This window comes from Nycticebus coucang, chromosome X, assembly GCF_027406575.1.
Source record: "Nycticebus coucang isolate mNycCou1 chromosome X, mNycCou1.pri, whole genome shotgun sequence".
Taxonomy (NCBI): domain Eukaryota; kingdom Metazoa; phylum Chordata; class Mammalia; order Primates; family Lorisidae; genus Nycticebus; species Nycticebus coucang.
This window is the reverse complement of record NC_069804.1, coordinates 124034355-124055167: the sequence shown is the minus strand read 5'-3', so window position 1 is coordinate 124055167 and position 20813 is coordinate 124034355. Positions and strand designations below refer to the sequence as shown.

Here is a 20813-nt window from a genome sequence, read left to right as displayed (position 1 = left end):
TCACTATGAAAAGCAAACAGACTACTAATATTTAAGTGGAATGATCTCTAGCCTGTAAATTACACTCCTGTGACCAAATGATTACATACTTGGAGGACTACAGAACATGAGCAGGTACAGAGACCTATTCTTCAGGACTGCTTTTTCTAAGCCTGAAAAATTCATTGACCATCATTTAAGGGGGCAACGAAAGGTGAGCATGGATTAAGACGCTCTACATGTAGAAAAAATTCTAATAAAAGTGTTTTAAATCGACTATTTTAGACGTTTATTTGATACTGGAAGTATGGTCAGCCATCATAAAGTTATTTCTCTTCATTACAAAACATCCATATATTAAGGATTTATGCAATTCAGGGAGGGGAAACAATTCTAGAAACGTTTTGCCTGAGCAAGAACTCTAAAAAAGATCTCCAAACTCTTGAGTTGAAGTATCGTACTCTGCCATGAAATGCTTGAGTTCTTCAAAATGTCGCTCACCTATTTCTTGTAAATTCTGCCTCAGCGCAAACTCTACAGACTTTTCTAATGAAGGATCTTTTTCAATCAGCATTTTCACTACCCTCCAGAACATGTCACAGTCCTGTTGGTAAGCCTGTTCAATCTCTTTGGCTTTTAATGCTATTGCTTTAAAGCGACGGGTTAGCTCGTCTTCATAGAACTCTATGCCATATGCTGCATTTGCTTCAGGTTCTTCTGCCTGGTAAATGAACGGTGGTGCTGTGGATCCCGCTTCATACTCGCAAATTTCAGGCAAGTGACTTGCATCTGACTTCTCTTGCTCTTCCCCAGCCCACTTTCTCGCAGCCTCAGCAAGTTCTTTTTCAGTTAACCTACCAGGTTTGACTAACACCTTGGATGATGAAACCGCTGAATAAAAACAGGGTGAAGTATCTGTTGATGTTTTCAAAGATCGTGCAGGCCTCTCCTTATCTGTTTCTGGCTTTCTTTCATGCTGCGGTTTGTAGGAGACATCAACATGCCTGGACTTTCTACGCTGAGGCTGATGGAAAGACTGACTGGTTCTCTTCAAAGGAGAGATTTTATAGTCAAATCGTTCCTCCGAGCACATTTCATCTCTTCTATAAGCCATGAGTCCAGGCCGCCCATAAGCCTCGACTCCAGGCAGCCCAGAGACTCGTTGGCCGCTGTCCATGGCTATCCCAGGCAACAGGCACTTCCGGCGCGCACGATGACGTCACAAAGCACCCGGTTTCAGGAAGCGTTTTGTTTGGTTTTGAGGCAGAGTCTCATTATGTCCTCCTGGCTAGCGTGCCTAGCGTTACAGCGCACCACAACCTCAAACTCTTGGGCTTCAGCGATTCCCTTGCCTCAGCCTCTCAAGTAGCTGGGACTCCAGGCCCCTGCCACAACGCTCAGCTATTTTTAGGTTGTAGTTGTCATTGTTGTTTGGCAGGCCTGGGCTTGATTCCAACTCGCCAGCTCTGCTGTATGTGGCTGGCTTCTTAGCTGCTGAGCTATAGGCGCTGAGCCAGTACTTGTGGTTTTTAAAATCATTATTGAGGCATGAAAATTTGCCCCCCAAATTAAATCAGTTTAGCATCATTAGTCTCACAACTGCCATGTTGTTCACCACACAAAGGCACCTGAATGAGAGAAATGAAATGCAGCTGATACTCCACCCATGCTCTGTTCATCATGGTCTGAGGCTGTATTGCTAGAGTTATCTTTTTCGAAATCACACAAAGGTGCTTTATGGACTAGCAGTAGCTCTCTCTGTTCTGGGGAAATAAGATTGGAGTATTTGGTATAATTGGTACTCATGAAAACATCTAGCTCAGCTAGATGCTTTTTTAAAGACCTGGACAGTCTGGGTGCAGTGGCTCATGACTGTAATCCTAGCACTCTGGGAGGCCAAGGTTCATAGATTGCCTGAGCTCAGGAGTTTGAGACCAGCCTGAGCAAGAGCAAGACCCTCTTCTCTAAAGATAGCCAGATGTTGAGGTGGGCACCTGTAGCCCCTGCTCCTTGAGAGGTTGAAGCAAGAGGGTAGCTTGAGCTCAAGAGTTTAAGGTTGATAGGCCTGGCACAGTGGCTCATACTTGTAATCCCAGCACTCTGGGAGGCCAAGGTAGGTGCATTGTTTGAACTCAGGAATTCGAGACCAAAGTGAGCAAGAGCAAGACCTTTCTCTACTAAAAATAGAAAAACGAGCTGGGCTTAGTGGTTGGTCCCTGCAGTCCAAGTTACTCAGGAGACTGAAGCAAGAGGATCGTTTGAGCCCAAGAATTTCAGATTACTGTGAGCTATGAGGTCAAGGCACTCGAGGGTAACAAAGTGAGACTCTGTCTCAAAAAAAGGGGGAGGGAGTGGCGCCTGTGGCTCAAACTGGTAGGGCGCTGGCCCTATATGTCCGAGGTGGTGAGTTCAAACCCAGCCCCAGCCCCAAACTGCAATATGGGGGTATACAAATGTATATATACATATATATGTGTATATATGTATGTATATATATATAATGTATGTATATATATATTTATATATATACAAATGTATATATATATAATGTATGTATATATATATTCATATATATACAAATGTATATATATATAATGTATGTATATATATATTTATATATATACAAATGTATATATATATAATATATGTATATATATATTTATAAAACCTGGAGCTGTAAGATTGTTGCACCTTTCCTTAGCAGAGTATTTGCTTCTTCTCTGGCTAATTCTAGGGTTGGGGGGAAGAATGAAAGTATTTGAAACTTAGTGTTCTATGAATTATATGAATTGTCTGAGCCCATGTTCTGTGCCAACCTCTGTTCCAGGACTCCTACCACTTCAGAACAGTCTGTACTACCTCCAATCCTCAACATATTTTTGTCACACCTAGTGCCATTCCCCTGGCCTGGACACTTCATCATAGCTTATGGTACATTCATATATTGTGTTTGAAAATGGCCTCAGAGTACTTGTTTTTTTTTTATTTTTTATTCAGACATGGTTGCTTTTTTTTGCATTTTATTTTATTTTATTTTATTTTATTTTATTTTTTGGCCAGAGCTGGGTTTGAACCCGCCACCTCTGGCATATTGGACCAGCGCCCTACCCCTTTGAGCCACAGACCCTGCCCTTTATTTTGCATTTTAAAATTCACAAAAAGCTTTACAGTATCTGCGTTCCCCTTGTTGGTCAGCAAGGCTTTATGGTAAGGCAATGAAAATTTTATCACATCTATTGGGCATGTTCAAAAACAATCGATAATTTACAAACAAATCTCTTTAATCAAGAACATTTTGTAAAATACACATTCTGGTGCACACCAGAAGTATCTATTTTAAAATTAGACTTTAAAGAGCTTAAAAAAAAATCTATGCACAGTTTAACACTGGCAAGCCTACCAAAATATTGCTGATGGCAAGCTATATACAGCTTTAAATGCTAAATGTAATTTGGGGGATAGGAAGAGGAAGAAATTATCTGTTGAACCCACATTTTAATCCATCTGTTAGTAAGACTTATCTAACTTAATGAATTTCAACAAAGTGAACAACTCCTTTGCCTTGGTGATTTAAGTTTTATTTTTAAACTTGTGACATCTTAACTAAAGATAATGAATGATGGGACTAGAATATTTCAGGAAAAGAAAAGCATTGGTGGGGAAAGAGGGAAAACAAGATCACTACTTTCTTAGTTTATCCAAGGTGGATAATGAAAATCACTGCCATTAAGGAAGAATACTATAGTTGATATGTGGGACTTAGTTTGGCTTAAGGTTAGGTAAGTTGACAACTAACTGGCAAAAATAAAGATTCAAGGTAGTCTCTTTTAGGAAATTTTACAAAATAATTGTTGCCCTCAATTCGTTTTTAGATCTGTGGACAGCACAATACCTACTTTAAGGCCCCTCTTATGGGATCTGTTAAAATTATTCATACTGCCGTTTCCATTTTTCATATAATTTTTATGTAGATCTTTAGATTTTATCAGTAGGGGGCCACTAAAAATAGCAGTAGAATTTGAGGGAGAAGAGAGTGGAAAATAAAAAGAGGACGGGATGGTAATGAAATTGGGTAGCAATAACAAACATTTTTTAAGGTTTCCTCACTAAGTAATGCCACATAACTGTGTATTTTGGCTCACTGCTACTGGGCTGCTGAAGTGATCAGGAAACAAATGGAACATCCTAATGGTCCCACTTGCATTCTCAACTAACCCATGATTTGAATGGGTGACTCATGAAGTACCGTTTACACAGACTTCTTGGGAAGGGGTCCCTGAGTTGGGCATAATGCCTACTGCTTTGTTTCTTTTATTAAAACTTCTGAAAGTCTTAGGACCTCTAAAGGGCAGAACAAGGCACTCAATCAACTACAGAGATTAAAAAGGATATAATCTATACATAGTGTAATCATGGGAATGTTCTCAATCATTCCTGTGGCGAAGAGCATGGGCCTATGAAAAAAGCACAACTCAACCCCACGATTGGGTCTACAACAAAATAAAAGTGTAAATTTTTTCTCTTTTGGTCAGAAATCTCAACATTAAGATATCCCTAATCTCCATCCAAATTACCGCTTCTTTTAGTTTTATCAAATAATATTGTTTAAGTCTCCCACATCAGTGAAAGGCTCAGGAGTTTCAGGATTAATAGAAGATGCTGAATCTTGGGGAAAAAGGCTTTTAATTCTGAGGTGTATTTCAGAGATTTAAGTGCTCTACATTGGTACTGAATGAGACTTATTCTTAAACATTCTGTACCATCCTAAAGCATTCAGTTTATGACGATAGTACTTTAACACATTAAAGTTACAAAGACTAAGAAAAGCAAGCAACAAGTCAATAAATTCGCTACTCACAATTCTCACATTTTCACATGGTATCATTCACTATGAAAAGCAAACAGACTACTAATATTTAAGTGGAATGATCTCTAGCCTGTAAATTACACTCCTGTAACCAAATGATTACATACTTGGAGGACTACAGAACATGAGCAGGTACAGAGACCTATTCTTCAGGACTACTTTTTCTTTTCTTTTTTTTTTTTTTTTTGTGGTTTTTGGCCGGGGCTAGGTTTGAACTCGCCACCTCCAGCATATGGGCCCAGCGCCCTACCCCTTTGAGCCACAGGCGCTGCCCAGGACTGCTTTTTCTAAGCCTGAAAAATTCATTGACCATCATTTAAGGGGGCAAAGAAAGGTGAGCATGGATTAAGACGCTCTACATGTAGAAAAAATTCTAATAAAAGTGTTTTAAATCGACTATTTTAGACGTTTATTTGATACTGGAAGTATGGTCAGCCATCATAAAGTTATTTCTCTTCATTACAAAACGTCCATATATTAAGGATTTATGCAATTCAGGGAGGGGAAACAATTCTAGAAACGTTTTGCCTGAGCAAGAACTCTAAAAAAGATCTCCAAACTCTTGAGTTGAAGTATCGTACTCTGCCATGAAATGCTTGAGTTCTTCAAAATGTCGCTCACCTATTTCTTGTAAATTCTGCCTCAGCGCAAACTCTATAGACTTTTCTAATGAAGGATCTTTTTCAATCAGCATTTTCACTACCCTCCAGAAAGTTTCACAGTCTTGTCGGTAAGCCTGTTCGATCTCTTTGGCTTTTAATGCTATTGCTTTAAAGCGACGGGTTAGCTCGTCTTCATAGAACTCATTGCCATATGCTGCATTTGCCTCAGGTTCTTCTGCCTGGTAAATGAAGAATGGTGCTGTGGATCCCACTTCATACTCGCGAATTTCAGGCAAGTTACTTGCATCTGACATCTCTTGCTCTTCCGCAGCGCACTTTCTCGCAGCCTCAGTAGGTTCTTTTTCAGTTAGCTTACGAGGGTTGGCTAACACCTTGGATGATAAAACTGATGAATAAAACTGGGGTGAAGTATCTCTTGATGTTTTCAAAGATCGTACAGGCCTCTCCTTATCTGTTTCTGGCTTTCTTTCATGCTGCCGTTTGTAGGAGACATCAGCACGCCTGGACTTCCTACACTGAGGCTGATGGAAAGACTGACTAGTTCTCTTGAAATGAAAGATTTCAAAGTCAAATCGTCCCTCCGACCACATTTCATCTCTTCTATAATCCATGAGTCCAGGCCGCCCGTAAGACTTGACTCCAGGCCGCAGAGAGACGCATGGACTGCTGCCCTTGGCTGTCCCAGGCAACAAGTACTTCCGGCACGCACGATGACGTCACAAAGCACCTGGTTTTAGGAAGCGTTTTCTTTTGTTTTGAGGCAGAGTCTCACTATGTCGCCCTGGCTAGAGTGCGTGGCGTCACAGCTCACGACAACCTCAAACTCTTGGGCTTCAATCGTTCTCTTTCCTCAGCCTTTCAAGTAGCTTGGACTCCAGGCCCCCGCCACAAAGCTCAGCTATTTTTTGGTTGTAGTTGTCATTGTTGTTTGGCAGGCCTGGGCTTGATTCTGTCTCGCCAGCTCTGCTGTATGTGGCTGGCGCCTTAGCTGCTGAGCTACAGGCGCTGAGCCAGTACTTGTGGTTTTTAAAATCATTATTGAGGCATGAGAATTTGCTCCCAAAATTAAACCCGTTTAACATCATTAGTCTCACAACTGCCATGTGTTCACCACACAAAGGTATATGAATGAGAGAAATGAAATGCAGCTGATATCCCACCCATGCTCTGTTCATCATGGTCTGAGGCTGTATTGCAAGAGTGTCTTTTACTAAAATACACAAAGGTGCTTATGGACTAGTAGCAGATCTCTCTGTTCTAAGGAAATATGCTTGGAATTACTTGGTATAATTGGCAAAAATAAAAAGGGAATGAATATTTAGATCAGAGAGAGAGGTGTAAAAGCATATATCCTTGAAGAATGGCTGAGATTTTCTTCGTTCCTAAATAGGTAGTAATGTTTATGCCAAGGTTAGCATGTAAACGGTTTAACTAAGCTAAATGTTGTAAGTAGAGAGCTGCAGATGCAAGATTGTAAAGCATGGAGGTTGGCCTAGGGTAATGGAGCTGCTTATTTAAGTGTATATTCGCCTGTGCTTCATGGCAATCAAAGCCAACCTTAGCTTCTGAGTGCGTTCAATGCTGGATGTCATTCTGTCAGAATATTTAAATGTATCTCAAAACAAAAGCTGTTTTCTATTAACTGATATCTTTTCATTGTGTGTTTAGTTGTGTTCTATATTAGGGAAATGGACACATGACTTTCCAATTTCTCACAATACAGAAATTAAGTGGCAAACATCATCCAGAGCTCCACAGTTCCCTGAGTGATATGATGTACAGCACTTGGTTGAGACCCTTGGTGCCTACAAAGTATGTCAGTTGGCCTAGAAAAGACTCAAGGTGGAACTATTATGAAGCAGCTTTCAAGTTCTTTAAGACTGTTTACCTGTCCCTTACTTATACACAAGGACATCCTGACAATCTCCTACTGCAATGAGAAGCTCCTACTAAGTGAGAAGCTTCTGTTAAACGAGGATGTGTGAGATAAAGAAATTTCAGCTGAGCAACTCAGAGGAAATGGAAGAATCAAGTGTCAGCCCAGGACTGGGGCCACTAGAGAAGAAATTGGCGTATATGCTCTGATAAGACACCAGTAACAAAATCTGGCAGCCAGGCAGCTCTCTGATGAGACTCACCTTTAGCCAGGTTCATTAAGAATGTTGTCGATTTGGTGGCGCCTGTGGTTCAAAGGAGTAGGGCGCCGGCCCCCTATGCCAGAGGTGGCAGGTTCAAACCCAGCCCCGGCCAAAAACTGAAAAAAAAAAATATATATATATATATAATATATATATATAGTCAATTTATGTAAACCTGTCTCCCGCCTTGCTTTGTGTCTCTTTCATTTAAGTAGCATTTTAGGGAATCTTCTCCAACTGTATTATCTCTGTCTTGTACACACAGCAAAATTATAAAAAGAACCCAGCTATAGACACCTCAAGGATTTTTTAAAAATAGGATGACTGGTTAGTGGTTTTCCCTATAATTTTTCTTAACGATATTTAACATTTTCTTGATTATTTTGGCCAGAGCAATACTTGGGCAATACTTATCTTCAGGGAATAGTCTATAAAGGACTGTTGGCTCCCTTTCTAGGGATGTAACAGTTCACAATTCAACGTTGTAAATCATGCTTGAAGAAATGAACAAGTAAGGAGATTTCAGAGGTGGAAATATAGATGTGATTTGAAAACCCAGTTTGAATAAAAATAAATCCTTGGGAATGGGCTTGTAAAATAGAAAAAAAAAAAAGAGTAGTGGGTAATGACTTACAACTGGAAAGTAATTCTGCCTAGGAGAATATAGTGTGAATAAAGTCATGATAGATGATGAGAGTTACAAATGTGGATTGGGGACCAATGTGTTCATGGACTTCCTTTTCAAACATATAAAAATTAGATACCAAGTGATTCTCTTGATGATGAAAATTAGATACCAATACCAAGGCTAATGCTCAGAGGATCCTATGATAACATTTAAGGTCTTTCTATCTCTAAAATGTCATAATAGGGGGTTGCCCTGCACCACACTAGGCTGCAAAGAGCTGCCCACCAGCCCGGTGGTCTCCCACAGCCACACCACCTTGTTCTGGTCACACTCGTGGCCCACAGGAGGCGGGGGCCCAACCCATGCTAGGCCCAGGGCAGACAGTGCAGGAGCCCTAGGGTCCCCATCCAGACAGGCACCCAACTCTGACGCCTACCCCAACGCGACGCCCACCTCACCTAGGACGCCAATACCAACGCGACCCCCACCCGTAGGCCCCGAACCCCACCTGGACACCAACGCTGATGCTTGGCCAACCCCGACGCAATGCTGATGCTGACCCAGCCCCAACGCAATGCCAGCAGTGACGTCACCAAGGCTCAAAATGTGCTGACCCCTACGTCACTGATGTTGACCCTGTGCCAACCCCGACACCTGCGACCCTGACGCCGATTTCGACACGCTGCCAACGCGACACCAACAAGAGACCAAGGGCGACTCTAATGCCAATGCAATGCCAACGCCAACCCCGACCCGATGCCAACCCTGACGACCCTGACCCCACCCTGATGCCATTCCGACATCGACCCTGACCCCAACCCCATGCCCACACTCAGGGAGGCAGCGAATACTGCTGACCCTAAAGAAAAATCTGTCCACGTCAAAGATGAGAGACATTTTGGACTTAAGCTTCCTTCAATAGCAAACCCCTATTATGCCATTTCAGAGATAGAAAGATCTCAAATGTTACAGAGACTTCATATCTACATTTACCGACTTTCCATGGAGAATTTACTGCTGACGTGAGTTTATTTTTTAAGACCACAGTTTCCTTTGGTGTTTTTGTGGACACTTTATCAGTTCAGCTGCATTGCTCCCACTGAACTGACCTTTTCCTTTGATGTGGAGAATGGACCTTGTGAGGTTAAAATGCAGTTAAGTCACTCCCTTTAATGACAGTCAGTGGCAACACAGGAAGGCAGAAAGTCGTGTCAAAGGAGCATTTCTTAAAGTTGACCAGTTCCTTCAAAAGATACAACCTGCCCTGTAGATGGTCACACCAGTTTTTAGCTCAACAGTCAGCTCTTCAATGTGTTACCCTTGTAGGGGGAATGGCACCAGACAGAGAGGCTTTCTGGGGTGCACTGGGTCTCTGCAATTGAATAGGGTGGCCCTGGATCTGGAAGAGAGAGCCCCAGTGACAACAGGAGTAGAGCCACGGTGTGCAGGACACTACAGCAGCTATGGACACTTGTATGGCCACAAGTGTGACCTTCCTAATGCTGCGACCCTTTAATAAAGTTCCTCATATTGTGGTAACTCCGAACCATAAAATTAGTTTCGTTGCTACTTCATAACTGTAATTTTGCTACTGTTATGAATCGTAATGTAAATATCTGATATGCAGGATGGTCTTAGGCAACTCTTGTATGTTCGTTCGACCCCATAAAGGGGTCATGACCCACAGGTGGAGAACCACTGCCATAGAGGAAGATGTAGGTAGAGAGAAACAAAGAGGGACTGCTTGTGACTGTGCCTTCTCCGAATATGCGGGACATTCTGCTCAGATGTAACCAGAGAGCAAGTTACAAAGAAAGTGTGAGAAATTTACAGATTGTGAAGAGGTGGTGCCCATAGCTCAGTGGGTAGGGTGCTGGCCACATACGCTGAGGCTGGCAGGTTCCAACCCACCTGGGGCCTGCTAAAAAACAATGACAACTGCTACAGCAACAACAAAAAATTAGTCAGGTGTTGTGGCAGGCACCGATAGTCCCAGCTACTTGGAAGGCTGAGACAACAGAATCACTAAATCCCAAGAGTTTAAAGTTGCTGTGGGCTGTGGGGCCATGGCACTCTACTGAGGGCGACATAGTGAGCCTCTGTCTCAAAAAAAAAAAAAAAACAAACTTCCTCAGCTTAGTGCATTTAGCTCAGCAGGTAGGGCACCAGCCACCTACACCAGAGCTGGTGGATTGGAATCCAGCCCAGGCTTGCCAAACAACAATGACAACTACAACAAAGAAATAGCTGGGCATTGGGGCAGGCGCCTGTAGTCCCAGCTACTTGGGAAGCTGAGGCAGATGAATTGCTTAAGCCCAGGATTTTGAGGTTGCTGTGAGCTGTGACACCATAGCATTCTACCCAGAGTAACAGCTAGAGACTCTGTCTTAAAAAAAAAAAAAAAAAAAAAAAGAAGACCGAGAGAGGGCAGCGCCTGTGGCTCAAAGGAGTAGGGTGCCGGCCCCATATACCAGAGGTGGTGAGTTAAAACCCGGCCCGGCCAAAAACTGCAAAAAAAAAAAAAGTGCGAGGAACACTTCCGGCATTTGATAGTATAAAGAAGGGATAAGATTGAGTAACTAATTGAAATAGAATAATTTTTGTCCCAAATTCCTGCACTGAATTTGGAAGAGGTGGCAGGGTAAAGTGGCTCACACCTGTAATCATAGCACTCTGAGAGGTTGAGGAGGGTGTATTGCTTGAGCTTAGGAGTTTCAAAACAGCCTGACCAAGAACAAGACCCCAACTCCCCTAAAAATAGAAAAACTATCTGATTATTACCATGGGGTGCCTATAGTACCAACTACATGGGAGGATGAGGCAAGAGGATCATCTGAGCCCAAGAGTTTGAGGTTGTTGTGAGCTATGATGCCATGCACTATACCCAGAGCTACAGAGTGAGACTCAGTCTCAAAAAATATGTAAGTAATTAAGTAAATAACTAAAATTGCCTTTTCTCATAAACCAAGCTTATTTACTAGGAAGGGAATTGCATATTTAATTAAATATTGACACATTAACAGAATCATTCAGACATCTATTCTTGGACAGGCTCAATAGCTCCTACCTGTTATCCTAGCACTCTGGGAGCCCAAGGTGGGCAGATTCCTTAGCTTAGGACTTTAAGATCAGCCTGAGCAAGAGCTAGACCCTGATCCTATCAAAAATAGAAAAACTAGCTGGTCATTGTGGTGGGCGCCTATAGTCCCAGCTACTTGGAAGGGTGAGGCAAGAGGATTTCTTGAGCCCAAGAATTTGAGGTTGCTATGAGCTATGATGATGCCAACGCACCCTACCCAGGGTGACAGAGTGAGACTCAAAACAAAAAACAAACAAACAAACAAACAAAACAGGTATCTGTTCTTAGAGGAGTGTAGTAAGTTATCACACAGCTTTCTGTTCAGGTATAAGTCATATTTTGAAAGGAAGGAAAGGACTAGGTTTTGTATTAAATATACTGTACTAACTTGTTAAAAACAAATTTAAAAAATAAAATGTCATAAAATTTATTCCGTTTTCTTCACAAGAATACTATGATCACCAAATGGCACAGAGGTATGGAAGACATAGAGTAATAGACAAGTTGTATGCCAGTGCATAGAGGTGGTAGCGCATAGAAAATTCCCATCAGCTCCTACTCATCCCTAAGTTTATATTGCATTTCCCAAAATACTGTGTTGACTGTAATCAAAACACTCCTCAGGCTGAAAACTTTTTTTTTTTTTTTAGACTTTACATTTTAATGAATAATCAGAATAAATCCTGATTAAGTTTATAATTAACAATTAAATATTTAGAGACATTTAACGTACTAAGTTGTACAAACATTATAAATATTTAACAGCATCGGTTGGTGGTAAGGGAATGTCAACTGCCCAATAAATGTAAAAGATGACTAAACAGGACCTTAAACAGAGAATACTTAGTTATCAGTCTCCTCCACACACAAAAACTCCCTGGACATTAATAACTTCATCCATTCATTCTGATGGGCAAATAGGCTACTTTTCTTGACACTGAAAAGGGTTAGTTTTCTGTCAGACCAGTGAAGACCCTCAGGACACAAAATTCATACTCCCAGCTGAGAATGCACACTGAGGGACAGGTTAAGCAGACCCTCAGGCAGCCGGGCCACCCTGGCCCTAGTCCCTCCAGCGGTGTCCACACTGAGCATTGCAGCACTTGTAGAAGGTGGTCATTGGCTCATCTGCAGAGCGGGTCTGAAGCTGCATGAAGTAAGCACGAGGATGTTCACATTTGGGACACGGCTCTGCAGTAGAGTCAACATTCTCCCAGGCAGCTGCTCCTCCAAGTACATCATCCACTTCTTTCAGCTTTGGATACTTTCGATTTGTCACCTTGCGGGTGATGTTGTGCACGTAGGGGCAGGTGTTGCAGGCGAAGCGGTAGCAACGCTGTCCCTCCTCCACGATCAGCCCATTCCCGCAGCCCAGGCAGAACAGCAGCATCGTAGCCTCTACACCCCTCAGGATTCCGCTCCGGGAGCTGAAAACTTTTAAAGTCCTTTTATTTTTAGTTTAAAGTGCTTGTACCTATAGGTTTCTCCCTTTGTATATACTTTTTACTATCTCAAACTCCAGTATATCACGTTATAGAAATCAAGTAGGTTTTTCTCCATTACATTCTGCATTTCTGGAATCCTAATGTTTACCCTTCATTTAACCAGATTACTCAGTAAGTCTTGAAATTGACTATCTAGAGTCTATAGTTTCCAGAAGCCTCTCTGCAGTATATGTCTTGTATTTATTCTGAACAATGTTCCACTAGAAATAAAAAGTTGATAGCAGATTTTCCAGAGTGTTAGAAGGCATAAAATTATAATGGCTAAGAGAGGAGTCAAATTGCCTCAATCTGTAATCCTGGCTTTTATCTTTTTCTTCTCTATAATATGGTAACAATGGTAACATTCACCTTATAGGGTCATTTCAACTGTAGAATTAGATAACAAACAGAAACTGCTTAGCACCAAGAACAATATACAACAAAGTGCTTAATTAATGTTACCTATTATCATCATTATATAAATGATAAAGTTGACTTTTAATTTGTAAATATTTTACATGAACATGTATTTAATACAATTCAATTTAATAAACAACCACAAAGCTGACCTCTATTACTTATGTGTAATCCCATAATTTAGGTTCATGGCCTACACTTCAGAAAATGGAAAAATCACAACTTTCATGTGGGTGGCTGCCTGGAGAAAACACCTCATTTTCCATAATGTTTAATGGTTTCAAAGAACTTTTTATGTATATTTGTATTTAATCCTCACAATATGCCTGATTAGAAAAGTCAATACAGATTTTTCAAATTATGCTGCACAGTAATTATGCAACAAAGCTGGTATTAGAACCTAAGTCTATATATAACCTTCTTTTGTGGTAGGTTGCATGATTACTTTTTAGGATCTCCTGGACAACGCAGATATCACAAAACAAGTATACTTTAGATACGTTTTATTTGAAAGAAAAATATCTTAAAGTTTATATGGTAAATTAATTTTTAAAATTCAGACTTAGGGCAAACAATGGAGCAGGCGTAATAGAATGCCCATTCTCCTTAAAGCCTGAAGCAAATGTAGGGCTTTCTTTGTCACTGCCCAGATTGTAAACTCAATCATGTTTCAGGTTCTTAAATCCCAGTAGTCAGAGACACTCAAGGGGAACTTTATGTAAGTAAGATCATCAACTATAAAAAAGCAGCTACAGATGGAGTGAGTACTTCTATAATTCTACTTCATACTTGGTGAAAGATATTTTCATTTCATGCTGGGAGCTGTTCTTTTTCCATCACTTAGATTCCCTTTTGAGCCATTTGCTTTGCCAGTAAGTATTTTTTTCTCTCTTAATGGAATAAAATGATACAAGGTTAAGGATCATTATCAAATTGGAATGCAGAGGCAACATTGCCCATACTTTAAATGTGCTACTGTAAAAAATGTAAATTATATATATATATATATATATAAATGAATGTTATCCACAGAAAAACTCTGAAGAGACCTTGACACATTCAAGACTATCAACTTTAGTGAAATATTCAGACTCACTAGAAATATGCGACTAAAGTAAGACATTTTGTATTTCTTGAAGTTTTAACTGTCCAAAAGGTTTGCTTGTTTTTGAGACAGAGGCTCACTCTGTTGCCCCTGGCTGGAGTGCCATGGCATCATGATAGATTATAGTAATCTCAGACTCCTGGGTTTAAGCAATCCTCCCGCCTCAGCCTCTAGTAGCTAGGCCTAGAGGAGCCTGCCATGATGCCCAGCTAATTTTTCTACTTTTTTAGTAGAGATGGAGTCTTGCTCTTGCTCAGGCTGGTCTGGAACTTGAGAGCCCAAGAGATCCTCCCACCTTGTCCTCCCAGAATGCTAGGATTACAAGCATGAGGCACCACACCTGGCCTGTCCAAAAGTTTTTTTTTGGTTTGTGTTGTTTTGTTTTTTGAGACAGAGTCTCTCTTTGTTGCATTGGCAAAGTGCTGTCGCAGCACAGCTCACAGCAACCTCAAACTCTTGGACTCAAGCAATTCCCTTCCCTCAGCCTCCCAAGTAGCTGGGACTACAGGCGCCCACCACAACGCCCGGTTAGTTTTTAGAGATGGGGTCTCACTCTGGCTCAGGCTGGTCTCGAACTCGTGAGTTCAGGCAATCCCCCCATCTCAGGCTCCCACAGTGCTAGGATTAATGAGTGAGCCACTGTGCCTGGCCCATCCCAAAATTTTTGAATTCTCAGAATGTAGGTAAGACAGTTTCCTTCTCTGTATAAAAATAAGAAATTATTTAGCAGTCAACATAAAGTAAATATAAATGAAACTTTATTACTTGATATGGGTAGATAAACCAAATTAACTGATATGTGTGAATAGAGAAAGAAAAGAAAGGATAATTGTGCTGACATCACCTAGTCTTTTCTTTCTTTCTTTTTTGAGACAGAATTTCACTCTGTCACCGAAGCTAGAGTGCAGTCACATCATAGCTCACAGCACCGTCAAACTTTTGGGCTCAAGCAATCCTCTTGCCTCAGCCTCCCAAGTAGCTGAGACTTCAGGCACACTATACCCATCTAATTTTTCTATTTTTTGTAGACATAGGGTCTCATTCTTGCTGAGGTTGTTCTCGAACTCCTGAGCTCGAGCAGTAGTCTCTTTGGCCTCCCAGAGTGCTAGGATTATAGGAGTGAGCCACGACGCCTGGACCACATTACTTATTCTAAGATTAATGTTTTATATGGATAGTTCATACTACATCACTTTTTGTTCTCTTGAGAGAATATAAAGGTACTCAAAGAAGGAGATAAAGATACGTAATTTTATACTATAACTTATCATTGTGCTAAAGAAATAATTATAGGGAAATAAATACAACACTGTTGAAAAGGCATGTATACTGACAGCTTGACTGTCTATTTGATTGAATATAAAGCTGTAAGTGTCCTTAAAACAGAGCCTGCATGTTTTACATAAGAATAAAACTCAGTTACTTGGGAGGCTGAGGCAGGAGGATTGCTGAAGCCCAATTTTTTTTTTTTTTTTTTGAAGCAGAGTCTCACTCACCTTTGGTAGGGTGCGGTGGCATCATAGCTCACAGCAACCTCCAACTCTTGGGCTTAAGTGATTCTCTTGACTCAGCCTCCCAAGTAACTGGGACTACAGGTGCCTGCCACAATGCCCAACTATTTTTTTGGTTGTAGTTGTCATTGTTGTTTAGCAGGCCCTGGCTGGTCTCGAACCCACCAGCCTTGGTGTATATGGCTGGCACCCTACTTACTGAGCTACAGGCACCGAGCCCAAGCCCAAGAGTTTTAAGTTTCTGTGAGCTATGATGCCACACTCTGTCTCAAGAAAAAATAAAAAAAATGGCTTGTGGCCTGTAGCACAGTGGTTATGAAGCCAGCCATATACACCGAGGGTGGCGGGTTCGAACCCGGCCAGGGCCAGCTAATCAACTGCAACCAGAAAATAGCCGGGCATTCTGGCAGGTGCCTGTAGTGCCAGCTACTTACGAGGCTAAGGCAATAGCATTACTTAAGCCCAATAGTTTGAAGTTTCTGTGAGCTGTGACGCCATGGCACTGTACCAAGGGCGGCATAGTGAGACTCTGTCTCAAAAAAAAAAAAAAAAAATGCAGGTACTTTTTCAAAAAGGATGCTACATTCAAGCGCTTACAATCATCAGCGTGGAGTCTGCTCTATCAATTGAAAGATCATAATAACTAGTTATTTCTTTATATTTAATCAGCTAATCATGGAAAGGAGAAAATTTTGGAGGTTTAATTTTTAAATAGGAAGGGTTCATACACAAAGAAATGGTTGCCAAGTTCAGAGAGATTCCTCCGAGTAGAAGTCTATGGGAATATATTTAGCATTTAGGAGGCTAAGAAAAGAAATTTTTCTTATTTTTTTGAGACAGGGTCTTGCTCTGTTGCCCAGACATGAGAGCAGTTGTGTCATTATAGTTCACAGCAACTTCAAACTCAGGAGAGAATTTTTAATCTAAAGAGATGTGGTCCTAGATTCCAGATCAAAGGAAGGTCACTTGTTTAAAAATAAAGGTAGGAAGGAGGGAGAGAACATGAAAGATAATGAAAATGAAGAGACAGATCAAGCAAATAAGGCTAAACTTGTGAGGAAGAATTGAGGATCCCACGGAATAGGGCTAAAGTGAGGAGTTAGGCACTATACTAGAAAGTCAAGTTGGAAATCTGAAAAAAAAATGTCATCATCATAGCTCACTGCAACCCCAAACTCCTGGACTCAGGCATTCCTCATGCCTTAGCCTACAAAGTAGCTGGGACTACAGGTGGGCACCACCTTGCTCAGCTGATTTTTTCTATTGTTTAGTAGAGATGGAGGTGTAGCTTTTGCTCAAGCTGATCTTGAACTCCTGACCTCCAGTAATCTTCCTGTTTAGACCTCCCCAAATTCTAGGATTATAGGCATGAGACACCTATAATTCAATTAATCTATTAAAAGAATACAAGGACCAACCATGGTGCCTCACACCTGTAATCCCAACACTTCAGGAGGTCGAGTCAGGAGAATTGCTTGAGGCCAGCAGTTCCAGACTAGCCCAGGCAACATAGAAAGACTCCATCTCTACAGAAAATAAAAAAAATAAAAAAAAATTAGCTGGGCACGTGGCACGGACCTATAGTCCCACCTACTCTGGGAGACTGAGGTAAGAGGCTCACTTGAACCCAAGAGTTGAAAACTGCAGTGCACTATGATCAGGTACCTGTGCTCTAGCCCAGGTGACAGAGTGAAATTTGATCTCAAAAGAAAAAAAAAAAAAAAAAAAAAGAATACTGGACACTTTATGTATTATTTTCTTGCAGTCATTGTACCAGGTTCTTTTTTTATTATACCTTATTTAATCCTCAGTTATTCAAGTAAACATTTTTATCTCCATTTTCCAGATTTCAAAAACTATGTACAGTTCATATACATTTAATTCAGGTTCACAAAAATATGCAGGGCAGGGTGGCTCACACCTGTAATCTTAGCATTCTGAGTGGTAGGTGGACTGCCTAAGCTCAGGACTTGGAGACCAGACTGAGCAAGAACAAGACCCCATCTCTAAAAATAGTGGATGTTGTGGTGGGCCCCTGTAGACCCAGCTACTTGGAAGGCTGACACAAGAGGATTGCTTGACTCCAGGAGTTTGATGTTGCCATGAGCTGTGATGCCATGGCCCTCTACTGAGGACAACAAAGTGAGACTGATATACCAGTTTCAGATCTATCTTTGACCTCATTGTCCTCACATTCTTGCTTGCTTTTTGTCCTTCTCCTCATGGCTATACCTCTCTAGCCCAGAGATTCTCAAATTTGAGGGCACACCAAAATCATCTGGAGTGCTTTTTAAAATTTGGATTCTGTGATTTCAATCACAAAGTATCTGATTGGTATGTTTGGAGAGGGAGCCAGGAGTCTACATTTTAACAGGTAATCCAGGGATTACGATGCCAGAAGTCCAGTGACCGCCCTTTAAAAAATGCTGTTTGAGCTCTTCTGAAATAAGGCTATAATCAGATAATACTCAAAGTAAAAATGCTGGAGGACCCTTCCGTCTGAGTGCCGTGTTGCCTTGTGTTATAGCACTCTTACACAATATGAAACGAGTAATGTGGAACATTCAATCAACACAGTTGTTCACTGCAATAAAATGTCAACATTTCAAGTCTTTTTTCAAAAGACTTCTTAAGAGTTGCTCTTTCCACACACGGTCCTGTTTAAAAGGAATTACAGCTGCTCCTACTTTTATAACCAAGAGTTCCAAATATGTCTATAAAATGAACAAATTGCAGTTATAACTATATTTGTAGTCATGTAGAACAAATCCATTCCCTTCAAAATTATAAGCCAGGTTAATTAAAACTATCAAAAAATTATACTGACTAAGAATGGAATTTTTAAACAAGCAAGCAATGGAATAAATCATACATAGAAAATCAATAGATTTCGACTACACAAAAATGAAAAACTTGAAGTTCAGAAACCATTACTAGGCTTGGCAGCTGTAGCTCAGTGGGTAGGGCACGGGCCACAAGGACAGAGACTGGTGGGTTCAAACCCAGCCCAGGCCTGCTAAACCACGATGACAGCTACAACCAAAAAAATAGCTGGCCTGGCTTGGCACTGGGTAGCACAGTGTTTATAGCACCAGCCACGTACACCAAGAGTGGCGAGTTCAAACCCAGCCGGGGCCAGCTAAACAACTGCAACAAAAACATAGCCGGGCATTGTGGTGGGCACCTGTAGCTGTGAGACTAATGATGCTAAACAAGTTTAATTTGGGGGGCAGATTCTCATGCCTCAATAATGATTTTAAAAACCAAAAGTACTGGCTCGGCGCCTGTAGCTCAACAGCTGAGGCGCCAGCCACATACAGCATAGCTGGCGAGTTGTAATTGAGCCCAGGCCTGCCAAACAACAATGACAACTATAACCAAAAAATAGCTGAGCATTGTGGCGGGGTCCTGGAGTCCCAGCTACTTGAGAGGCTGAGGCAAGAGAATCGGTGAAGCCCAAGGGTTTGAGGTTGCTGTGAGCGGTGATGCCACGCAGTGTAGCCAGGGCGACCTAGTGAGACTCTGCCTCAAAACAAAACAAAACGCTTCCTGAAACCCGGTGCTTTGTGAGGTCATCGTGTGCACTGGAAGTGCCTGTTGCCTGGGATAGCTGTGGGCAGCGGCCGGGGAGTCTCTGGGCGGCCTGGAGTCACGGATTATGGGCGGCCTGGATTCATCATGGCTTATAGAAGAGATGAAATGTGGTCAGAGGGATGATTTGACTATGAAATCTCTCCTTTCAAGAGAACCAGTCAGTCTTTCCATCAGTCTCAGCGTAGGAAGTCCAGGCGTGCTGATGTCTCCTACAAACGGCAGCATGAAAGAAAGCCAGAAACAGATAAGGAGAGGCCTGTATGATCTTTGAAAACATCAAGAGATACTTCACTCTGGTTTTATTCAGGAGTTTCTCATCCAAGGTGTTAGCCAACCCTGGTAGGCTAACTGAAAAGGAACTTGGGGAGGCTGCTAGAAAGTGGGCTGCTGAAAAGTGAGAGAAGTCAGATGAAAGTAACTTGCCTGAAATTTACGAGTATGAAGCGGGATCCACAGCATAGTCGTTCATTTACCAGGCAGAAGAACCTGAGACCAATGCAGCATATGGCATAGAGTTATATGAAGACGAGGTAACCCGTCCCTCTAAAGCAATAGCATTAAAAACCAAAGAGATTGAACAGGCTTACAGACAAGACTGTGAAACTTTCTGGAGGGTAGTGAAAATGCTGATTGAAAAAGATCCTTCATTAGAAAAGTCTATACAGTTTGCGCTGAGGAAGAATTTACATGAAATACGTGAGCGATGTGTTGAAGAAGTCAAGCATTTCATGGCAGAGTACGATACTTCAACTCAAGAGTTTGGAGAGCCTTTTTAGATTTCTTGCTCAGGCAAAACGTTTCTAGATTTTTTTTCCCTCCCTGAATTACATAAATCCTTAATATATGGACGTTTTGTGATGAAGAGAAATAACTTTATGATGGCTGACCATACTTCCAGTATCAAATAAATGTCTAAAATAGTCTAAAATATTTTCATCAGAACTTTTTCTACATGTACAGAGTCTTAATCCATACTCAGCTTTTCTTTGCCCCGTAAAATGATGGTCAATTTATTTTTCAATTTCTGAAAAAGCAGTCCTGAATAATAGCTTTCTCTACCTACTCGTGTTCTGTAGTCTTCCAAGTATGTAATCATTTGGTCACAGGAGTGTAATTTACAGGCTAGAGATCATTCCACTTAAATATTAGTAGTCTGTTTGCATTTCATAGTGAATGATACCATGTGAAAAGGTGAGAATTCTGAATTGCGATTTTATTGACTTGTTGCTTGGTTTTCTTAGGCTTTGTGACTTTTATGTGTTAAAGTACTATCGTCATAAACTGAGTGCTTTAGGATGGTACACTTCAGAATTAAAAGCCTTTTCTTTCCAAGATTCAGTATCTTCTATCACTCCTGAAACACCTGAGTCTTTCACTGATGTGGGAGA

The 20813-nt window shown here is 41.3% G+C and overlaps 3 protein-coding genes and 1 pseudogene across 3 annotated transcripts; 1 reads left to right on the top strand and 3 right to left on the bottom strand.

The window, feature by feature from the left end:
• Nucleotides 1-400: 400 nt before the first annotated feature.
• LOC128576993 (periphilin-1-like) lies at nucleotides 401-1156 on the bottom strand. The gene has a single exon (XM_053579070.1). The coding sequence runs from the start codon at nucleotides 1154-1156 to the stop codon at nucleotides 401-403; it is 756 nt and encodes a 251-aa protein (XP_053435045.1).
• A 4231-nt stretch (nucleotides 1157-5387) lies between these two features.
• Nucleotides 5388-6080, bottom strand: LOC128576992 (periphilin-1-like). The gene has a single exon (XM_053579069.1). The coding sequence runs from the start codon at nucleotides 6078-6080 to the stop codon at nucleotides 5388-5390; it is 693 nt and encodes a 230-aa protein (XP_053435044.1).
• A 5883-nt stretch (nucleotides 6081-11963) lies between these two features.
• LOC128578531 (DNA-directed RNA polymerase III subunit RPC10-like) lies at nucleotides 11964-12735 on the bottom strand. Its single transcript, XM_053581211.1, has one exon. The coding sequence runs from the start codon at nucleotides 12702-12704 to the stop codon at nucleotides 12378-12380; it is 327 nt and encodes a 108-aa protein (XP_053437186.1). The 5' UTR covers nucleotides 12705-12735; the 3' UTR covers nucleotides 11964-12377.
• A 2907-nt stretch (nucleotides 12736-15642) lies between these two features.
• On the top strand, nucleotides 15643-20201 carry LOC128576991 (periphilin-1-like; annotated as a pseudogene).
• Nucleotides 20202-20813: the final 612 nt, after the last annotated feature.